This window comes from Megalobrama amblycephala, linkage group LG5, assembly GCF_018812025.1.
Source record: "Megalobrama amblycephala isolate DHTTF-2021 linkage group LG5, ASM1881202v1, whole genome shotgun sequence".
Classification (NCBI taxonomy): domain Eukaryota; kingdom Metazoa; phylum Chordata; class Actinopteri; order Cypriniformes; family Xenocyprididae; genus Megalobrama; species Megalobrama amblycephala.
Genome location: NC_063048.1, coordinates 24053295 through 24075652, shown reverse-complemented (window position 1 = coordinate 24075652; position 22358 = coordinate 24053295). Strand labels below are relative to the sequence as shown.

Here is a 22358-nt window from a genome sequence, read left to right as displayed (position 1 = left end):
CGGTCTTTATCTTTAGTCAAATTAGAGATTCTCAGGAATTACGTTTTGAGTTCTTACACTGTCCTGGTCCAAGGACAGTGTGCATCACCAAAAGAGGAAGAGTTTCTTATACCTGAGCACCACTTATTAGCATGTCATGCACAAGACACTGCGCGCAATGGTCAAACACTACCACCCTGCCTATGTTTACATAGAAAAACAATAGAAAAGCAACGCAGTGGAATTCAAAAACGTGTTGTGTGTAAACAACCCCTGAAGCCAATAACCTTTTAACTGCTAAAAATCTTTACATTCCGTGGGGAGAATACAACCAGGTCTCATTCAAAGACAAATCAGAACTATGGTCACAAGAAATGGCATTTCACGTCAAAACAGAGCACCACTTGAATTCTTTGGCCTTAGAAACCTTAGAATGCAACTAGGGTTATTATCTAAAACTAGAATGATAAAAAAAAAAAAAAAAACTACAACTAAAAACAAAAATTTTGATGCCCTTTAGACATTCTGTTGATTATAAGGAACATTGCACCTACATACCAACACTATACTATACACTATACTATACTAATGCTCTAGTGAAAGTTAGTTAACATGTAGGTACAATGTTTCTTATAGTCTAAAGGGACCATCAAAATAAAGTGTTACCAAACTTAATAATAACCATATACAGGTGCTGGTCATATAATTAGAATATTGTGAAAAAGTTCATTTTTTTATAGTAAATTATTTAAAAAAATGAAACTTTCATTTATACTAGATTCCCTACATGTAAAGTAAAACATTTCAAAAGATTTTTTTTTTTAATTTGTTGATTAGAGCGTACAGCTAATGAAAGTCCAAAATCCAGTATCTCAAAATATTAGAACCCTAGTGAAAAAAAAGTATACTAAGTATACTTGCAGCAAGACTAATTATTAGTATATTTCAAGTGTGTTAATGATTAGTTCATTTAAAGTGTGCTATTTTGAAACAACTAATTTTGTACTAAGTATATTTAAGTTGAAATTAAGTAGTATTAAAATACAACTTTAAGTATATTTAGTATACTTATGTGTACTAAATTGGAACAACTTCAAGTATACTTAGTACACTTTAAGTATATGTCTGTGTAGGGACTAATTACATGCTTGATTAGTGATATTAAAGTGTACTTAATTTGTGTTATAAGTATACTTTATTTGTGTTAAAAGTATAATTTTTTGTTATAATATACGTTGTATTATAAGTATACTTTATTTCTGTTATAAGTATACTTTTATTTGTGTTATAAGTATACTTTATTTCTGTTATGAGTACACTTTGTGTTATAAGTACACTTTATTTGTGATTTAAGTACATTACAAAATAATTACGAGTGTCTTCAGAAAACACAAGCAATATACAATGAATATATTATTTTACAGGTAATAGTACTGTATGCTCAGTACCTTTGGCTTATTCCAAATATTAAACATTACACACTTTGCAGTCAATAACAATACACTTTGTTATTACTTATACTTTGTATAATATAGTCAACATTTGAAGTGGATCAAAACCTTTAATCAAAGTTGTCCTAACTTTTTTGATCCACTTCAAATGTTGATTACTGTACTTTGAATTACATAATCTCACACAATACAGTTGTGCTACTATTTAAATACAGTTTAACACATTTTCCCAAAGTTGAATGAATTTGTTTTCAAGGCCATTAAAACAAATAAAATGTAACAACATCACTAATGAAGAGACATATTTCATTGACAAATCCAATAGTTTTTATTTAAACTTAGATTCAGCAAAACTTACCATGTTTTTCATTAAAGAACCCTAACCCTCTATACACAAATACAAATTACACATTATATTCCATTTTCTGATGAGCTTCTCATTGTGTCTGATGGCACAATGATGACCGCAGAGACTCGTGAAGAACAGCATCTGTTGACAGAATATACCAAAGATATAAGACAGCATGTTCAACTCTTTATTCACGTTTACAATAGTCTGTCTAAATCCTACATTGAACCAATACTATTTTTGAACAGTAAATGAGGATTAGCAGCAGGGAACTGTATCAGAATGGCATGTCGATATTGTTTTCGGTACATAGTCAAGCATAAAACACTTTATGAATTAATATCGTACAGAATACGGGCCGATATGACCAATCATATGAATGTTTTGGTGCTGCATACAAACGTGCCATAAACCACCACACAAAAACTCAAAAAGGAGATATCAAGCCGAAATATCGCTCTCCGTTTGTTAACGAAAATAAAATAAAGTTTGTTAACTGGTAGACTACAACTCACCTCCCAATAGCAGCACTTTTCTCCGGTTCTTTCAGGATCGCGTAGGCCATTAAATTCCCGGTTGTCGTCGCCATCACGGTCAGGCTGCGATGTCACTTGATTGAACTGGTCAGAATCCCCAAGATTGAGCGATGTATTGCGCTTTCAGTGTTTTATTAAATAAATTACACATTGCGACATTATACTTCACCTGACTGACTGAGTGAGGAGATTCAGACGACGACCGTGACGTCAGCAGCTCTGATTGGCTGAAGGCAGTGAGCAACAAAATCTGATTGGTCACAGACCAAGTTGAAGAGACATTTGAATTCCGATAAGTTTAACCACTCGACATATTTTTTTCGCATTACTTGTGCTGCTGGTGTGTTGTTTAATATAGATTTGTGTGTACGATTGTAAAATGATTCTGCCAGTGTAAACTTAATAAACATTTACACATAAATTGTATAGGCTACACTGCATATACTAAATGGGCTTGTAATGCATTCATACTGAAATAAATAGCACAAGTAATATAATGAATTCCAAGGATGAAGAAGTAAACTTAAAAAATATACTCAAATTTAACATTAGATACACTACAACTTCAGGATATTAAATAATGTATTTTTTAAATATACTTTCAGTGCATTGTTACAATGATCATTTCCAGCACACTGTTAAAATATACCTCAAATATATTTTTATAAAGTGCAAATAAATACACTTTTAAAAAATAAACTGAACTTACACTTCAAGTATATTTTTCTAAAATATATTTTTTAGAAAATATACTAAAGTACAATTATTTTAAAGTGTGTTAAAAGTTGCATTGTGAAAATATGATACTAATATACTTTTTATATATTTAATGATAGTACATTTTTTGTTAGTATATTTGCAGTGTACTATAGAAAAAGGGAATATATTTAAAATACAATAAAGTATACTTTTTTTTCACTAGGGAATATTTACATTTGAGTTTCATTAAATGACCATCCCTACAGTATAAATTCCGGGTATCTCTTGTTCTTTGAAACCACACTAATGGGGAAGACTGCTGACTTGGCAATGGTCCAGGAGACAATCATTGACACCCTCCACAAAGAGAGTAAGTCACAGATGGTCATTACTGAATGTGGTGGCTGTTTACAGAGTGATGTATCAAAGCATATTAAATGCGAAGTTGACTAGAAGAAAGAAATTGGGTAAGCAAAGGTGCACAAGCAACAGGGATGACCACAAGCTTGAGAATACTGTCAAGTAAAGCCGATTCAGACACTTGGGAGAGCTTCACAATGAGTCAAATGAAGCCGGAGTCAGCGCATCAAGAGTCACCACACTCAGACATCTTCAGGAAAAGGACTACCAAGCCACTTCTGAAACAGAAACAACATCAGAAGCATCTTACCTGGGCTAAGGAGAAAAAGAACTGGACAGTGAACAGTGGTCGAAAATCCTCTTTTCAGATAAAAGTAAATTTTGCATTTCATGTGAAATCATGGTCCCAGAGTCTGAAGGAAGACTGGAGAGGCACAGAATCCAAGCTGCTTGAAGTCTAGTGGGAAGTTTCTGAAGTCAGTAATGATTTGGGGGGCCGTGACATCTGCTGGTGTTGGTCCATTGTGTTTTATCAAGTGCAAAGTCAATGCAGCCATCTTCCAGGAGATTTTGGAGCACTTTATTCTTCCATCTGCTGACAAGCTTTATGGAGATGCTGATTTCCTTTTCCAGCAGGACTTTAGCACTTGCCCACAGTGCAAAAACCACTTCCAAGTGGTTTGCTGACCATGATATTACTGTGTTTTATTGGCCAGCCAATATGCCTGACCCCTGAATCTATGGGATATTTTCAAGAGAAAGATGAGAAACAGTCGATCCAACAATATGCAGATGATCTGAAGGCTCAATAGTGCCTCAGCAGTGCCACAGGCTGATCACTTCCATGCCACACTTGACTGATGCTGTAATTTGTGCTAGGAGCAAGTCATTTGCTGTAATATGTGCTGCCGACAAAGTATTGAGTGTACAAATGAACATACTTTAAAGAACTTGAACTTTTCTGTTTTGAAAATCCATTTTTTGATTGATCTTAGGAAATATTCTAATATTTTGAGATACTGGATTTTGGACTTTCATGAGCTGTATGCTCTAATCATCAAAATTAAAAAAAAAAAAAAAAAAAAACTTTTGAAATGTTTTACTTTACATGTAGGGAATCTAGAATATATGAAAGTTTCATTTTTAAAAATAATGTACAATAAAAAAATGAACTTTTTCACGATATTCTAATTATATGACCAGAACCTGTAGACATATTTAAAAATAAGACACAAAACTGACTAAAATTAAAATGTAAACAGAAAATATTATACTAATTCAAAATATTAACAAATGTATAATAATATATCTATGATGCTAAATTATTTTTTAAAATACATTTTTGTTTTTTGTTTCTTTGAGAAATAGTTAGATTTACTAACATCTACATAATAATGTTTGTAACTTGTGTAACTTGCTCTTCAAATTACTCCAGCATGTCATCATGACAAAATTATACCCCAATTCATTTCAATTCCTGTATACATTTAGTTCTTTCATTGGTGATCTCCTGGAATGTGATGTTTTATTTATTTATTTATTTATTTTTACATCAGCCAAGTCAAATAAAAGTTAACAATTAAGTAGGCCTAAAAATTGACAAAAAAGACAGTTGCCATACAATAATCATACACATGCAAAATCCTTGCTTTGCCACAAAACATAAAAACAGAGTGAAAAACTTTGCATTCACTTTTATAGCAAAAGCAACAAAGAAACAGAAAAAAACTTCAGTAATGCGCTTAAATAACATTCATACAGCACATTTCAAATAAATGTCATGAATATTGATATAGAGCCGAAAAATACATTGTAGTGAATAGACCACAAACAACCTAAAAAAAATGTAAAAAGTCAATTCTATTTCTGAACTCAAGCTAGACACTTCAGAACCAGCAAAGAATACTTGCGAAGAAAAATATTTGCAAATTTATAGGTGAATAATTCTGCACATTTACAGTGTATTAAAATCCAGAGAAAGCCAGATAAATCATTTTATTGTGTAAGATTATAAAGTTAAGCCTTTATTGTATTTGTAAGTCTTTTCACCCAATCTGAGACTTATTCCACAGAAACGTGATTGCTTTCAGTTGTGTTAGGCAAATTCGCACGGTTTGCTGTGGTCTGAAACAAGTACTAGGGAGAAAGAGCAGGTTGTTTTGTCAACAACCATCTCGCATTCCTCAGGGTGTTCTATTCCTGTTGGGATCCTACACACACACACACACCCAATATCATACTGCATTATTACTGAATACAGAATGGTTATGAAAGGACTAAATATCATGCCCAACTACTAAACTTACTTGTTACAGCATCTAATGCCAGACTGCGTACAGAGACAGTTGTAACAGTCATTCTGCCACTCAGAGTCGAAGTCATGAGTTTCTCCCTCTGAGTCGACACAACCTAAAACAAGCATGCAGAGAACCATAGAAAAACTGAATGCAAATGTTGTTATTTATTATAATTGACAATCATTATTTAAAACAGGACACTAGATGGAGAGCTTACAAAAATGATCCTTTATAACAGCTGTGGTTTATCCTAATTTGTAAGATGGCACTATGCTCCTTGGTTATAAATAAACCTGACATATTTTAATAATTAAAATATTAATCAAGTCAAATATTGTTTAAATGTTAAATATATATAATTCCAAAGTAATTATATAAATACTAGCAGAAACATATGTCAGAAAGAAAAGGCTTTGAACAGTTTTAGTCACCTTGTAGATGGTCTATTATGTCTTCGGGGGATAACAAATCAACTTCAGGTTTCTGAATGTAGCACTCGGCGCTACAGGAGACCACCATGAAGAGGAGAATACACACTCTCAACAAACACACCTGAGAAGATGAGAAGTTACTGGACAGTTAAACATGTATGTATTTTAAAAATGAATGTTCCAGCAATGAAATATGAATGTTATTTTTTGTGTAATTATTAATTACAGACACTCCCCGATTGTAAAAGAAGACAGAGCTAATACCATAAGTAGTATTTGCTTGTGGTAAAGACTTCTAAAAGGCTGTATTATACTGTACCATGTTGTAAATGTTTGCAATATCCAGCTAAAGCAGGTGCAGATGCAGGAAAGGTAAGGACTTGACCAGTGGCTGAACAGACAATCTTACACCTTTTTATATCATACCACTGCTGTAATAAATCAAAAAATGACAAGTTTGTCCTGGATTAATAAACAGGAACTGGTTTTCTCCTATGATGGGAAGGTAAGGTCATTAATCTAGAACAATTCATTAAAACTTTGAGCCTATGTTTGATCATGTCACTTCTTATGTGTTGGCATTAATCATAACTGCATAAAAAAATAAAGAGCCTTTTTGTTCCCTCTTCTGGATCATAATACAGTTTAGCCAAGAGAAATGTAATATTTTGATTGTACAACTGAGTTAAACAAGGCAACATTGTTATTATCTTTAAGTAATTTACATATGACTTTAAGTATTAAAATACTAAAAACAGAATAAATAAAAACATTTCATTTAAATCCTATAAAATGTTCATTAATGTCTTCATGTGAGGTTTCTTGGTTTATTTATAACATCTACAGTGATGCCAATGTCGTCTGGTTGCTCACAGGGTTCATTCACGAGTTAGTTTGCCCATATAATCTTTAAGCTATGGTTAAATGTATTTGGCTATAGCTGTCCGCAGTGGAGGGGTTCGAGGAAGCAGCTTCAACTCGAGCTTAGATATACCCCCAGTGGGTCTACTAATGCTTGGAAGACGAGTATGGTAGCAGGATGTCTAAATTATGTTGGTGGAGTTGGGGAGGTGGAGGAATGCCAAACAGCTCACTCCTCCCAAAATTACGTTTAGGAACTTCACTTGTTTTCTTGTCTCATCACAAAGATCCTCTATCCTCTTCCTCGTGATCAACATCCTGATGATACATGTTAAACAAGATATTATATTTCATGGAATGATTCCTGACACCAATATAAACAATACTGAAATTAAACTGCATTCTCTTCTAGTTCTCTTTAATTTGTAGTATGCTAGATTAAAACTAGTTGGTGTGACTCTTGTAATCTACATTACACACGTTGAACAGTTAAATCATTTAATCTTCAATCAAACAGTGCAGTTTATTCTAAGCTACTTTATATATCACACCTAACTGCATAAATAGAAACTGTCATAATACGCTAATATACAACACACTGGACATTTGTCATGCTGCTAGTTTGGTGTATAAAAACACACATAAAAGGGGTTAGTGAGTCTGTAAACTTTTATTTTTCCAGTAAGTATCCTCTGGGTACCCCAATTGATAAGGCAGAAGTCGAGTTACATTTAAATAAAACAACAAAAAAGAAACGGTACTAGAATTTTTTGTTACATTCACAAACACCACAACTCGACAATACAATAACTTAGTACAATTGGTACAATAACTTATTGTATGCACAAACATACAAAAAGAAATCATAAATGCCCTCCCTTTAAACAATAAAGTTCATATAAAAGTGCTGAATGTGTCTTTGATACTGATATTGGCAAAACATTTCATAGTAATCCATCCCTGGAATCACATAAAAAATTCAATCTATTTATACAGTCACATATTAATTACAAAATGTCAAAAAAACATGTTAGCAAAACAAGAATTATCTTTCTGTGGCTGTAAGACTTTAAATACGCACCATTATGACATAGAATAGGCAGCATGAGGCATAATTATTTAATAAGGACTGAATGTATACTAGCACTTTTCCTCTGTTAAACATACTGTTAGTGTTCAGGAGTTGAAATACTATGTGCTTAACGGTTAGAGTAACATAAATCTGCAATTGTAAGCACTCAAAACTGCTTTACCAAATAATAGAAAATATGATTCTGCAGATTAAGGTATCAAAAAAAGAAAAAAGAAAAAAAGCCTTTCGAGGTGTATATGTGCTTTATAGTTATTCAGGCAAACATAGTGAAATTATAAGAAGTTAAAGTCACCAAAACCATGTTCTGATTTAGAGAGAATACAGTATTACAAATAACGGTTTCAAGAAAGTGACCAAAAGCAATAAATAAAAAAAAAAATAATAATAATAATTTCCCCAAAACTCCAAATTTGAAGACTGTGGAACAAAAGTCTAAGCTAAACATAAACACAGACGGCCTATCCTAGAAGTTTCCTAATGAAGGCAGGTTTGGAGAAAGGCCAGCTATACTCGTTTGGAACCGGTCCGGTCACGTTGCACTCAAAGAAAGAGAAAAGAGGGAACCAGATACGCGCTCGCCGGCTGTGCTGATAGGCCTGCGTGTTTGCCAGCGTGTGGTAGTACAGGAAGAGTCTGGTGGTGATGTAGAACGCGATGAAGACGTCGATGGAGTAGTGTTCATGAGCCGCTAAGATGAAGAAGATTCCAAACAAGTTTAGGACCCAAGACATGGTGTGGACGAAGTTCCAGTTACGTGGTGTGTCTAAAAATCACAAAAAGACATTGATCAAACCACTGAATCACAGATGATAAAGTTTATATGCAAGTGCTAGATATATAAAATGAGCTATTTGTGTACACTCACATTCAGTGACAAAAAAGTTGAGCATGGTGAGAACAACAGTGTGTCCGCTGAACATGTAATCGCCACATGTTTGAACACCAGTTAAAGACATGCCGAGCCCGCTCCAGATGTCCAGTGCACGCTGCACTTTTGCCCATGTGTCACCGTACATCTGCAAAACACAGATATGCATGTTAAAGGCCACACACACTGCACAGATTGATGATCGTCAGGCTGAAGAGGAATATAAATAAAAGGGAGAAACAGAGAGTTTACATTTTTTAATAGAAAAATAAATTAAAATAATAAATTTTATTATTAAAAACGCAAACTGTAAAAAAAGGGAGAAACAGAGAGTTTACATTTTTTAATAGAAAAATAAATTAAAATAATAAATTGTATTATTAAAAATGCAAAATTAATTAAATTAAACTAATTAAGTTAAATTAAGTTAAATAAAACTAAAAAAAAAAAAACATTTCTGTTAACTGAAATTGAAATAAAGCTGAAATAAAATAAATAATAGCTGAAAAAAATTTAACTAAACAAAAATTAGAAATGTTGCCTTGGCAATAAGTTGAAATAAGTTTAAGCTGAAGCCCTAAAATTATTAACTGGAAATAAATAGAAACTATAACTAAATATTTTAACAAAAACTAATAAAATGACAAAAGCACATAATCAAATGAGTACAAATTAAACTAAAATTAACACGAAAATGATAAAATGATAAAAATGATAAATGATAAAAATAAAAGCTAATTATTTAAAGCTTTATTAATTATTTATTAATCATTTAAAGCTTTATTTGTAGCTAATTAATTAAAGCTAAAAATAACACTGGCTCAAGCAAGACGGTCCGATTAAGAAGGATTGTTTGTACATATTGATATTATACTGAAGTAATGACATAAAGACTTTCTTTGTACCTTGCAGATCAAATCAAGAGTGCATTGTTTAAATTATCAAGAAAAATTCTTGTAAAGAGATATGTAAAAGAGAGAATGTAAACAAGACTAGTACATGAAATGAGATCTCTAACATGACACAACATTTCAAATAATACCAGAGAATTGCACTAAACGCCTTGACTCAACATATTTCCACATCACCCTATTCCACAATGACGCATTCAATTGATCAAAAGTGACAGTGAAGATATTTGTAAAGTTACAAAAGATTTATTTCAAATAAATGCTTCTTTTGATCTTTTTATTCATGAAAAAATGCTGAACAAAAATGTATCACATTTTCCACAAAAATATCAAGCAGCACAAGCAGAAATATTTCTAGAGCAGCAAATTTAAAAATGTTTGATTACAATTTATTACAACAGAAATCAGTTATTTAATATTGTAATAATTTTTCACAATATTACTGTTTATGCTGTATTTTTGATCAAGTAAAAACATTAAAAAAAAAAAAAAATTCCATACATGATTTATAGGTAACACTTCACAAAAAAGGTCTCGTTTTATATTTCTACTGTCTATCCCTAAATGCTAAACCTATAAATACTTTCCAAGGAGCTCTAGAGTAACAGAGTGACCATCTACAAAAGTCTTGACTACAATACATGTCTGTTTATCTCTACAATCCAGAATGAATATCCTTAATTTGTGCATTGATTATGTTACAAACTGTATTATATTACATATAATATGACATATTTCAACTCTAATTCTGTCCAAAGCAATTTAGTCACCTGAGAAACAAGATTAATATGGTGCATTTGTCTTGTTTTCAAGAAATATTAAAGAATTTTGCAGGGGCTACCTACAGTAAAATAATTCTTACTTCATTAAAAGGGTAGTGAACCCAAAAATGAAAGTTTTGTCATCATTTACTCACCCTCATGTTGTTCCAAACCTGTACGAGTTTCTTTCTTTTGTTGAACACAAAAGAAGATATATTAAAGAATGTTGGTAACCAAACAGTTGATGGCACCTGTTGACTTCCATGTATTTTTTTCTTCTACTATGGAAATCAATGGTTACCATCAACTCTCTGGTTACCAAAGAAACTCATACAGATTTGGAACCACTTGCAGGTGGGTAAGTAGTGAAAACATTTAAATTTTTGGGTGAACTATCCCTTTAACCACCCCAGATGCACCTTCAAGACAGAGAATGGGAAAGACATATGCATACATGTGTCTATATATACATGTTCCTCACCTTGCCTGAACACTGTAGGTGATGACCAGGTACAGACAGTGAAGTGACAAACATTGTGACACAGCGGAGCAAGAATACAGTGCCTGTCAAATTACACAGCCTGCGAAACAGAATGGACCTAACACACACACACACACACACACACACAAAATGACAGAAGTTACAGTAAGATGGGAAAATGAAAGATCATGGGTCCACAATGAGCAAAATAACAATAATATGAAATTCACTGTTTTACCTCAATGAAAACAAAAACAAATCCAACTCTTAAATGTTACTGTAAACCCATCAGCCAAACACTATAGTCTACATAGTCAAATTACATCTAATAAAAGGCTCACTGTCTGATATTGACTACCTCCATCAAACATGACAATAACATTTACATGAGATTTTCATAGTAATGAAGCATTTTCAGTACCAGCAATAGGGTTGTCTATGAGAAGATTATAATACACACAATATGCAACAGTTGTGAGACACTTTATAAAGTGTCTCTAAGTTCTGGTTTGCATTTTCTGTTTGTTTACCTGTGTTTGTGCATCAACAACACCAGCATTAACATGGAACCCAACACCACTGCACATGCTTCAGCCATGGCGAAGGCCCAAGGAATTCTGGGAACACTGACACATAAAAAAATAAATAAAAAGAGTTAGAATGCTTCATGTTAACACTCTCAAACCATAAGAAAAACAAGGTACTGAGCATAAACACAGATTAAAATGAAAAATTTGAAATAGCCAAAAAAAAAAAAAAAAACAGATTAAAATGAAAAATTTAAAATGGTCAACCAAAGGCGTGATTTTTTTTCTTGGTCAGAAGAATCATCATTTTGACCTCTGTCGCTAAGCACATTCAAAATGTTTACTTAAAGAAGTAAAATAAAATAAAAAATAAATAAATTTAGAAGACAAAATTAAGCAAAATTTTCCATTTTTTCCACTAAATTAATGAATCATTTATCATTTAGATTTAATTTTGAAATTATTTGATAGAGTTCATTACTAACTGTTCGATCATTGCACAGTAACAGTTATATTTACATATGCAAATAGTATTACATATGTTTATTGTTTTATTTAAAGAATGTCTGATTCACAGTCATGGAAACAAAGTTTTGCAGACGAGGTTTAAATAAATGCTATTAAAATGTATGTCTTAAAGGGTTATGTGGGATTACAAATTTAATAATCTGTTTAAGATCTGTTGATCCTACATACTGACATCACCTCACATGAATTACTAAGGTGAAGTATATTGTATTTAGCATGTTATGGTAAAGATAATGACATTCTAAGGAGATCAAGGCAGGTAGCTCAGGGGTGTGTGACCTTTTGCACTTCCTGACCATGTGGCATGACCAGCTCAAGATACAGCTGTGCTTTTGTCTCTATGATAATGTAAAGGTATAGGTGATACTGACAGACTGATTGGATTAGCACCTATGCATTTGAATGACACAGTTATGCTGATTAGACCATGGCTGGGAAATGTAGGGAATGATCTGATTCCTGTACTGCATTTGCATCCTTTGTTTAGATGGTCTCCACCCCTACTCTATGTATCCCTCCCCCTTGAATGTATATGAACTGCCAAGTACAATGTCTTAGTCAGATTTGAGATGACCACAGCGTGTTTCTCAATAAAGAGTAACTTCTGCTTCAAGAGATCCCAAAGTCTCCTGGTCTATGCTTCTGAGATTTCCAACAGTTTTGGTGCCGTGACCCGGATAGAGCTTCTCACCTCAATCCAGATTGAAACTTCAAGCACAACAAAGATCTGACCCAAAAGAAGATCCAGGCTGAATTTTCCTGTACACCCAAGGGTTGGTGAGTGATACTCTATCCAAAAGGACCATTAAGACCAGTACAAAATTGTTATCCTCTGCGCCATCAGAGAAGAGTTAACAGACAGCTGTAGGGTTTGGTTAACTAAGTTATCCTCTAAAATGTTCTTTTAGAGATTAAGTTTATCCTCTGTTTAGGCAGGGAAGATTAGCATTAAGTGCTAATATTGGTAACCTCTGTTCAGGCAGGGAAGATTGGCATCACATGCTAATATTGGTTTATCCTCTGTAAAGTTAAGGAAGTTCTATCCTCTGCTTTATAAGGGAAGGTTGTTTGTCCTCTCTTTAATCAGGGAAGGTGCTGTGTTAACAGAATAGCCATCCTCTACTTTGCTAGAGAAGAAGGTTCATCCTCTGTTAATTCAGGGAAGGTTACAACTGTTACAGTGTGTTAGCAAGTTGGTTCTACTCTGCTCACCAGAGAAGGTTGAATACATTACGATGTGTATTAACTAGGTTAACCTCTGCTCTGTCAGGGAAGTGTTGAAGTGTATTGTTGTGCCAGAAAGACATTACAAAATGTTGAGAAAGAACGCTAGACTAATTTCAACAACTGAGAAAGGTGGACTAGCTACCCCTTTATGGACAGATAGTGAGTTCAAATCATTGTTAGGAAAGCACATGGACTCAATAGTGACTCAATAGAGTCAGTCAGATTGGATTTGACAAAGAAATTTGGGATTCATCCAGAAAAAGTTTGGTCCATTGAAGAATGCAAAAAGGTACTTGGTGCTTGTATTCGGAAGAAAAATATGAAGGGCATTATCTGCTGCCACAGAGAATTTACTCTATCCATTGCACAAGACCAAATTCAACGTATTGCTAAGTTAGAAGAGCAGAACAAACAGTTGCACACTCGAGTGTCTCGTCTCACTCAGAAGTTGGGCCTTAACAAAGCCTCAACCAAATGTGACTCAAAAGTCCAACAGTCAGATGAAAGCTACATCTGACTACAGTCTTTCTGTAGACTAGAGGGCAATAGCAATACTGGATTCATGGATAAAGATGTAAATGCAGTTGAAGTGTGTGGAGCGAGACAAAAGGCTCAGAGTAGGGCAAAAGGGGTTGACACAGTTACATCTGTAACCCCCATACTGCAGTTACAAGCAGTCAGTACTGCTATAGGTCCTGAAGACATAGAAAGAATTGCTGAGAATTTGCCATCAGTGCATAGAAACTTTTCTGAGTTTAGGACAGAGTTGTCCAGAAAAATGAAGCTCTATGATATGTCCCTAGCTGACGTCACCCAGCTAATGTCACAAATCCTGAAAGAGTCAGAATTCAATGATTTTGAAAGTGCTGTAAATAATTCTGAGTTTCAGCATTCCAGCAAAGGTGAATTGAGAGAAGGAGTTCTGAGAGTGTTACAGAACCTTGTTGGACCAAAGGTGGACTGGTCAAAGATCAGTAGTTGTGTACAGAAGAAGGATGAAACTGTAAGGGAGTACACTGAAAGATTTTGTCAGTCAGTGGCAGCATACAGTGGAATAGCTGACACTCCAGAGAAGGTGTTAGAGGATAATGGACCACTGGTCCGCATGTGGTTTGATGGGCTTTCATCAGAATACAGAAATGCATTGCCTTTCTTAGACCTCACATGGTCCAACAGAACTCTGCAAAACAACTTGGATAGGTTAGCTATTTGGGAAAGAGACTCAGATGTCAAGACAAGAGTAAAGATTGCAGCAGCATCCTTTAAGGTCAACACAGAGAATCGACAGAAACGTAAATGTCCTAAGAGAGAAGGTACTTGTCATTACTGTGGTAAATCTGGACATTGGATGAAAGAGTGTAGGAAAAACAAAAAGACATTAAAAGAAATGAACAGCTTTACTCAGCTCCTACTCTGTCTACTTGCTACATTGAAACTGCCCCTCCCCTCTTCTCCAAACTCTTGGAGCAGCAGCTTGCTGACATGCTAACCATTTGGGCTGTGAGTGCTTAATTTCCCCAGTCATTTACAAGAAAGCTGAAAGACTCATTCTGAACAAAACAAAGTTGACTGTCACTTCCACCATTCGGGGACACGGGTTAAGTACACTCACAGCCTTAAATGTTATTCTACAGCACACTCCATTCACTTATCCATCCTCTATGGGTTATGATGTCTGCTATGACTGATGTTTCAATGGAAGATGGAGATGTAGCACCTTAAATTTGGAAATGAACTACAGGGAGAGAATAGGACACACAGACCAGTGAGGAGCCCAGGGAAGAACCGAAGTGCATAAGGCCTCGGGGGCTAACCCTGTGGTGAAGACTTCCTCATAGGTTTCCCCCTCTCTCAGTTTATCCCCACCTTACTGGTCTATAGGTGTCAAATTGATTAAGACTAGGTTAAGAAAAAGAAGAACAAAACCACTATACGATCACTAGAAGTTTATGATGATCAGAGTTAGACAGAAAAACTATAGGATCATCAGAGGTGTAACGTACTAAAGTCTATGCATGAATACTGCTGGTCTGCTTTTTCTTTGTTTTCTTGTGTGCAGGTATGTGTATATGCCATGACGTCTCAAGCAGCACCTGGTGTAAAGCATCACCTCAGATAACCATGAACAACCTTCATGATGACAGAGTCATCTGAGCAACTCAGAGTTGCACAACGACAAAGAATCATCTTGGGACAAACATGGAAATGGACTCTACAGGGAACAGACTCCACAGCTATTCAGGCGCCATGGACTTTTAGGACTTCCACGCTTATGCTACATGGTTTTCTGTGTCATCATGTAGTTTATACAACATGTTACCACCCTGCGTTGTATATGTGTGTCAACAGTATACTCAAGTTAAAGAACAACACTTATGTAAATGTTGGACACGACACAGAATAAGATGTATGTGCCTGTAACTGTTACAAGTTGCATGACTGGAAGATGGAACTTATGTTAACAAACATATGTTATAGAAGGGATTTAAGAAGGTTTAAATTTGTATTATGTGAGAGTTATTAGAACTCTCAAAGGGGGAACTGTGGGATTACAAATTTAATAATCTGTTTAAGATCTGTTGATCCTACATAATGACATCACCTCACATGAATTACTAAGGTGAAGTATATTGTATTTAGCATGTTAAGGTAAAGATAATGACATTCTAAGGAGATCAAGGCAGGTAGCTCAGGGGTGTGTGACCTTTTGCACTTCCTGACCATGTGGCATGACCAGCTCAAGATACAGCTGTGCTTTTGTCTCTATGATAATGTAAAGGTATAGGTGATACTGACAGACTGATTGGATTAGCACCTATGCATTTGAATGACACAGTTATGCTGATTAGATCATGGCTGGGAAATGTAGGGAATGATCTGATTCCTGTACTGCATTTGCATCCTTTGTTTAGATGGTCTCCACCCCTACTCTATGTATCCCTCCCCCTTGAATGTATATGAACTGCCAAGTACAATGTCTTAATCAGATTTTGGATGACCACAGCGTGTTTCTCAATAAAGAGTAACTTCTGCTTCAAGAGATCCCAAAGTCTCCTGGTCTATGCTTCTGAGATTTCCAACAGTTAGTTCACACAAAAATGAAAATTCTGTCATTAATTACTCACCCTCATGTCATCCCAAACCCATTAGACCTTCGATCAACTTTGGAACACAAATTAAGATATTTTTGATGAAATCTGATAATATCTGAACCACACATAGGCATCAACGTCATTGCATTACCACTTTTCCTGGCAATAAAATATCTTAAACTGTGTTCTGAAGATGAACGCAGGTCTTACGGGTGTGGAACGACATGAGGGTGAGTAATAAATGACAGAAATTTCATTTCTGGGTTAACTAACCCTTTAACACTGGTGAAGGAATGTAACACACCTATCCCAAAAATACATCTACCCCACCCATCCAGATATAACTTGCCTGTCTAGAAATATGTCTGGAAGTGGCGGGTACGTCCTCATGTCAGGAACCCTCTCATGCACTAGCACCATGACGAATGATGTCACTCCGCACACCAGCATTGCGTAGAGTGCGCTGAGGGTGGTCTTCCAGTACTCCGGGTCGAACCGACCACAATACTGCTTACGCTTCCCGTTTGAGTAACTGTGTTCACCACCAACAGTAGTGACTGCCCCATTACAGTGTTGGAGGTCTCCTGACACTCGCTCTGTGAAGCCATTAGAGACGACGAGGTCTTTTCCGTCAGTGTGTATGGGAGACGATGCACTGACCTCTAACCCTGAATGCACGTGGACTGCGTGTTGTCTCTGTAGTCTCCGCACAGCCAGCATCAATCTCTTGATATCACCCAGCACCTTAAGCTCCAGCGGAGGAGACCGCAGGTCAGCCTCAGTAAGACACAGCAGGCTGGCACCATCTAAACGGTGTTTAGAGCACAAGAGATCCACATATTCACGAAACCCCTGTTCTCTGAGCCAGCCAGCTACCTGCTTACTGCTCCAACCCTCCACACTGACAAACCTGGAGCCTGGCATACCTGCAGAGACAGATATGAATACACATGTACAAGGATAAAATGTAGAAACACACAAACAAACATGAAGAATTTTCTTCGAACATTCTATAACTAAGTCTTTTATATCAAATAGAAATTCTGAATTCGTACTAAGGAAGGGTCCCAATGGTCGTCCAGTAGGTTTTAGATTTTTAATATTTTTAGCAGTGGTGTTTTCAGTTAAAGGGAGAGTTCACCCAGAAATGAAAATTCTGTCATCATTTACGCACTATCAAGTTGTTCCAAACATGTACAAGTTTCTTTCTTCTGCTGAACACAAAAGAAGAACAAACAGACAGTTGACGGTAACCATTGACTTCCATAGCATTTGAAGTCAATGGCTAATGTCAACTGTCTGGTTACAAACATTCTTTATTGTTCAACAGAACAAAGAAACTCAAACTTGAGGGTGAGTAAATGATGACTACATATTTAAGAACCATTACTCAACTAGTCATTCAGGAAAGTTGCTTTTGAAAATATGTAGTTTTGCACATCCCTAAACCAAACAGTGACGATAAATCCAACTGAATAAGCAGACACTCACTTTGTACACTCCTGGTCTCATTGAATCACTCTCTACAAGCTCAACAATTTTAACTTCTCTCTCGGACTCCAAAGGTCTGTGTACAATCAGTACTACTTTTATCCGAGTACATTCATGCAATCTTCAGTGCTAAATCCTGCTGATTCTAGGGCTTGAGTGCTAAAGTGCAGAGTTTCTAACAAACATAGGACATTTTCTTATCAGTGACTGTAACCTGTAATCAGTTGAAACAATGTCTGAAATGTGATCAGTGTGCTAGGCTAAATTATCAAACCTAATAACAGGTGCTTGCAGACTTGAATTACATTGTGACCTTTTAGTCACTTCATTTGCGTGATCTCACTAAATACTCATTTAAACAAGTACACGGAACTCAAGATCTTGATCTTATGGAGATAACATCTTAATTTGAGTTCAAATGTTTACACCTGTCATTGGGGCAAAACACTCGTACACAGATAGAAAGGATCTGATAGCACTGATGTTTTCTTAAACATGCTGAACTACATTACACAGACCCTTATTAGTTCTCTATGTTAGACCTATTGGCACAACAGGATGGGCTAAAAATAAACCAACATTTGTAGCTATGCTAAATAGATGATGATGACAAAATTTTAATTTTTGGTTGAACTATCCCTTTAAATGTTCAATAAGTAATGTGTATGACTGGTGTGTGCTGTGTGTACATGTTTAATGTCTGCTATTTACATTAGTGATCTCTTGTGAGCCTTAATGATGACAGACTGTCAAACATGTGACATTCCTGGAACTAGACTAAAACAATGTAACGACATTCAATGAGGAGCAACTTAAATCAATAATACTAAACTAAAACAGCCTCAGTCTATTTGAAATTAACAACAAAATGATTACAATCACTGGGTGTGAACACACACACACACACGAATACTGCCACTCTCCGTACCAAGAGCAATTATTGATTCAGGGACGCTACAGCTAAAACCAAGCATCTGTCCTCTTGCACAACACTGCATGAACAAACAGCTTGTTGTTACTAAATCCAGAGGAGTTTTATCTGATATACATCCACTGATGCACATCAGCAATTTTGGTTTGGTAACAAAGTATTATTCTAAGTGTATAAGAACATATACAATCCTGGAACTCACATCAGCAGAATTAAGTTAATAAATTAAATGTCAAAAGTTCATTTCGAGCACCTAACTATAAACAGAAAACTGTGTTAAATGCTTTCTGTATAACCTAATTAATATTCATGATATAATCCTTCGCCAGATTCATTTAGCAGAACAATATAAATTGGGCCAACATATGAATTTCTTCACAAAACTGAAAAAGTAGGCTACAAACAATATAACAAGCAAAACATTTTAATGAGTGATTCGGGCCAGATAGCGATGGAAAGGCAGCCAACAAGTTGGCATCATTCATGGAGACTCTGTTAATACAGTTTAAACTGCAAACACAAACAATGTTTTATCATTCAAGCAGGATTGCGCAAGACCACGAACCTCAGAGAGTGGCGTCATGAAAGTTACTAACAGACATTTAAATCTTCAAAACTGAAAAGCCATCACCGATTCCACTTTCCGAGCTGTGAAACTAAACCTGAAACTAAACTAAACATTTCAAAATAACATCAAATGGTTCTAAAATGGATACCTCACCAAACAATGAACACAAAAGGAGATGTCAGACAAAATGACAGTGTTAGTCACCATTCATTTTCATTCTATGGAAAAAGCTATGAAACTGAATGGTGACTGAGGCTGTCGGTTCCTAACATCTCCTTTGCGTTTCACGGGAGAAAGAAAATCATACAAGTTTGAAAGAACATGAAGGTGAGTAAATGATAACAGGAGTTTCATTTTTGGGTGAACTATTGCTGTGGAAAAGAATAGCAAATAACCCCATAGAGTAAAGAAGTAAAGCACTGCCCATTTTGTCTGTACGTAGGAGTTTGAATGAACGCATTTATTCTCATATGACCCCCGTATAAGAACCCAGACAACAAGAAATGCTCAAAAGACTCTACAAATAAATAAAGGGGGGAAAAAAGCATTGACAAATCTGACTTTGGTTCTCTGTCACAGTGGAAGAGTGTGTGTTGTAGGGATGGGAATTGCTTGTAATATGAGCTATGCGCCTGTCTTACCCTGTTTATCCGTGTGGTTATTTAAATGATCAAGTTGTTTAAAAATCCTCACCTTGCGATCTCGAGTCACATCAGCCTTCGGTTTCTGAGTCAGTGCCATGCTGTCAGTGACGCCCAAAAGCATGTAAACAGGAATCGTCGTCACTCATGACAAGCTCCTTGGGTGTGGCTATGGAACTCCATATATGGAATTGTTCGAGGAAGTTCATTGCTTTAACGATTCCGACCAAACCCTCATTACCTGGTGGTTAATACCCACATTTTCAATTGCTATACTGTTAGTTTGTCTTTTTTTTTTTTTTTTTTTTTTTTTTCCAATGAAAAAATAAAAATACAAAATGATATCATCCAGGAAGTGGCATCATTTATGGTGGGAAAACAACACCACTAACATCAATATTGATGCAAAATGAGAAAATGAGATCCAGGTAGTCCAGCAATGATTATGTCAGAGATTAAATTTAAAAAAAGTAATAACAAATTTATTTATTAGAAATTATAGAGACAAACAAATGCATTAAGTAATTAATAGTTAATAATAAAATTTAGAGTAGCCTATTGTAAAATCCAGAGTATTGTATCTAATAGATGAAGATCAGAATATACAGAAAGAAAGAACAATAATTAAGACATTTGCAGATAGGAGAGATGAAGCAGAAGAGCAAGGGAAAAAAGGCTCCACTATCAATGACTCAGTCCGTTTTATAATAAGAATAGGGAAATTTACATCCCACTCAAACTTATGTTTCAAATGGATTTACCCATTATGTCATAGACTGGTCAGATGTCAAAAATAGATGAAAATAGATATAGGGGTTGTTTTGACCCCCTTAGGTAATTTTGCAGATCTTACATTATCACATGTCAGCAGAAATAATATGAAAACATCACTTCTGCAGTACTTGGCAGGCGTCCAATATCTAACCACAAACGTGTCAGCATGACCTGTCACATTGGAACACTTGAAGAACAATTGAATTTAACAAGCATACATAGCCTACTCTTAAATATAAAAGAATAATGACCATAAGGGTACAATAAAGTGTAAATACTTGAAAATGTGATGAGAATTAATATATAAAGTAGGAGTACATATGAAAAGTAAAATTGATCAATCATAATCCATAAATGATTAACATAAATATGAATAAAAATGCATGAATATGAATATTGACCATTTTGGATCCACCAGTATTAACAGCAGAAGGATAGCCTTTGTGAAAAATAAAGCTATTAAAATCCTTGACCACTGCAAAGTGGTTAATAAAAATAAATTAAATGACAACACAGACATACTCATTTAAGATGCAGAGCTCAAAAAGATTTGCATAAAAGAACTGGGCTACATTTAATGCAGTAAACTTAATTTGAGGCTCAAAGTGTCCTGTGAAATAAGTTTGCAGTCAGTGGCGTCACTAGGTCCATTTTAAGAGGCTGTTAACCCCTAATCACACCTCCAGCGAAAACAGAGCGCTTTACACCCATGAAGGAAAAAGATCATGATGCTATTTTCATTTCAAAATTTAAAATTGGCAATTTAAAAATAAATGATTAAATAAATAATAAGCCTTTCCAGGGGACCTTCAAGACTGTGACTTTTTCTGCTCTTGCTTCATACTTAAAAAAATTGTTAAAATTTGTTATGATATTCATTTGATAATAAATCCAAAAGCAAAACACATGAAAAGAACTATAAAAGGGAGTGGAAATGGTTTAGAAAAGTTCTGTAGTGCCGCTCAAAAACTTTGTAGGGGGAGACCGGGGATGAAAGTAACACCTTTTGTTTGAGCATCAGTAACTCGGTGTTTGTTTGTGCTATATTTCTCAAAATTTGATACATGGTAGCTACATTTGTCTGGTACAAATATTTTTTTTGGGGGGGGGGGGGGGGTAACACTAGCTGGGGATAGATGTGCATAAATGTGCACAAAACAAACAAACAAAAAACCCCAATGTGCTCAATTGAGGTGGAGAATGTTCATATCCGGTAAGAAGTCATGCGCATAAAGGATGGAAACACATTTACCACATATATCCCTCAATGTCCAAACACAACAACAACAAAAATTCATGTGACTTAACAGGGGATGTGATTGATAACTGGAATCATCATAAGGGGTTGGTTGTAACATTTTTAATGAACATTGAACAACTGTCCCTACAATGAACATCCATAACATAGCAAACTGTTTTAGCATGTGGGTTTGAACTGTTAGCATGAATGTACATCATCAAATTAAACTAGAGAAAAGTCAAATAACTATCTACAATACAAT

General features: G+C 35.1%; 2 protein-coding genes across 3 annotated transcripts; both read right to left on the bottom strand.

The window, feature by feature from the left end:
• Positions 1–4890: 4890 nt before the first annotated feature.
• LOC125268225 (beta-microseminoprotein-like) lies at positions 4891–6732 on the bottom strand. The gene is made up of 4 exons (XM_048190296.1): positions 6422–6732; positions 6103–6223; positions 5681–5783; positions 4891–5584 (listed from the first exon to the last, which is right to left on the bottom strand). Exons 1-4 carry the CDS (start codon positions 6422–6424, stop codon positions 5470–5472), a joined length of 342 nt encoding a protein of 113 aa, XP_048046253.1. The 5' UTR covers positions 6425–6732; the 3' UTR covers positions 4891–5469.
• An 882-nt stretch (positions 6733–7614) lies between these two features.
• Positions 7615–20739, bottom strand: samd8 (sterile alpha motif domain containing 8). 2 transcript variants are annotated; one of them, XM_048191366.1, is made up of 6 exons: positions 20083–20739; positions 16801–17377; positions 11608–11703; positions 11078–11195; positions 8922–9072; positions 7615–8819 (listed from the first exon to the last, which is right to left on the bottom strand). In XM_048191366.1, the coding sequence occupies exons 1-6, from the start codon at positions 20204–20206 to the stop codon at positions 8515–8517; spliced, it is 1371 nt and encodes a 456-aa protein (XP_048047323.1). In that variant the 5' UTR covers positions 20207–20739; the 3' UTR covers positions 7615–8514. The 2 variants fall into 2 exon arrangements, with proteins under 2 accessions (XP_048047323.1, XP_048047324.1); XM_048191367.1 differs by having other exon boundaries at positions 20135–20735.
• Positions 20740–22358: the final 1619 nt, after the last annotated feature.

Coding starts and splice junctions, on each gene's coding strand:
- LOC125268225 (XM_048190296.1), bottom strand. Junction 5,784..6,102: donor CATAATAGACCATCTACAAG/GTGACTAAAACT, acceptor TGCTTGTTTTAG/GTTGTGTCGACTCAGAGGGA. Junction 5,585..5,680: donor GGCATTAGATGCTGTAACAA/GTAAGTTTAGTA, acceptor GTGTGTGTGTAG/GATCCCAACAGGAATAGAAC.
- samd8 (XM_048191366.1), bottom strand. CDS start 20,206: ATGCTTTTGGGCGTCACTGACAGCATGGCACTGACTCAGAAACCGAAG. Junction 17,378..20,082: donor TAACCACACGGATAAACAGG/GTAAGACAGGCG, acceptor CTGTCTCTGCAG/GTATGCCAGGCTCCAGGTTT. Junction 11,704..16,800: donor CCAGACATATTTCTAGACAG/GCAAGTTATATC, acceptor TTTATGTGTCAG/TGTTCCCAGAATTCCTTGGG.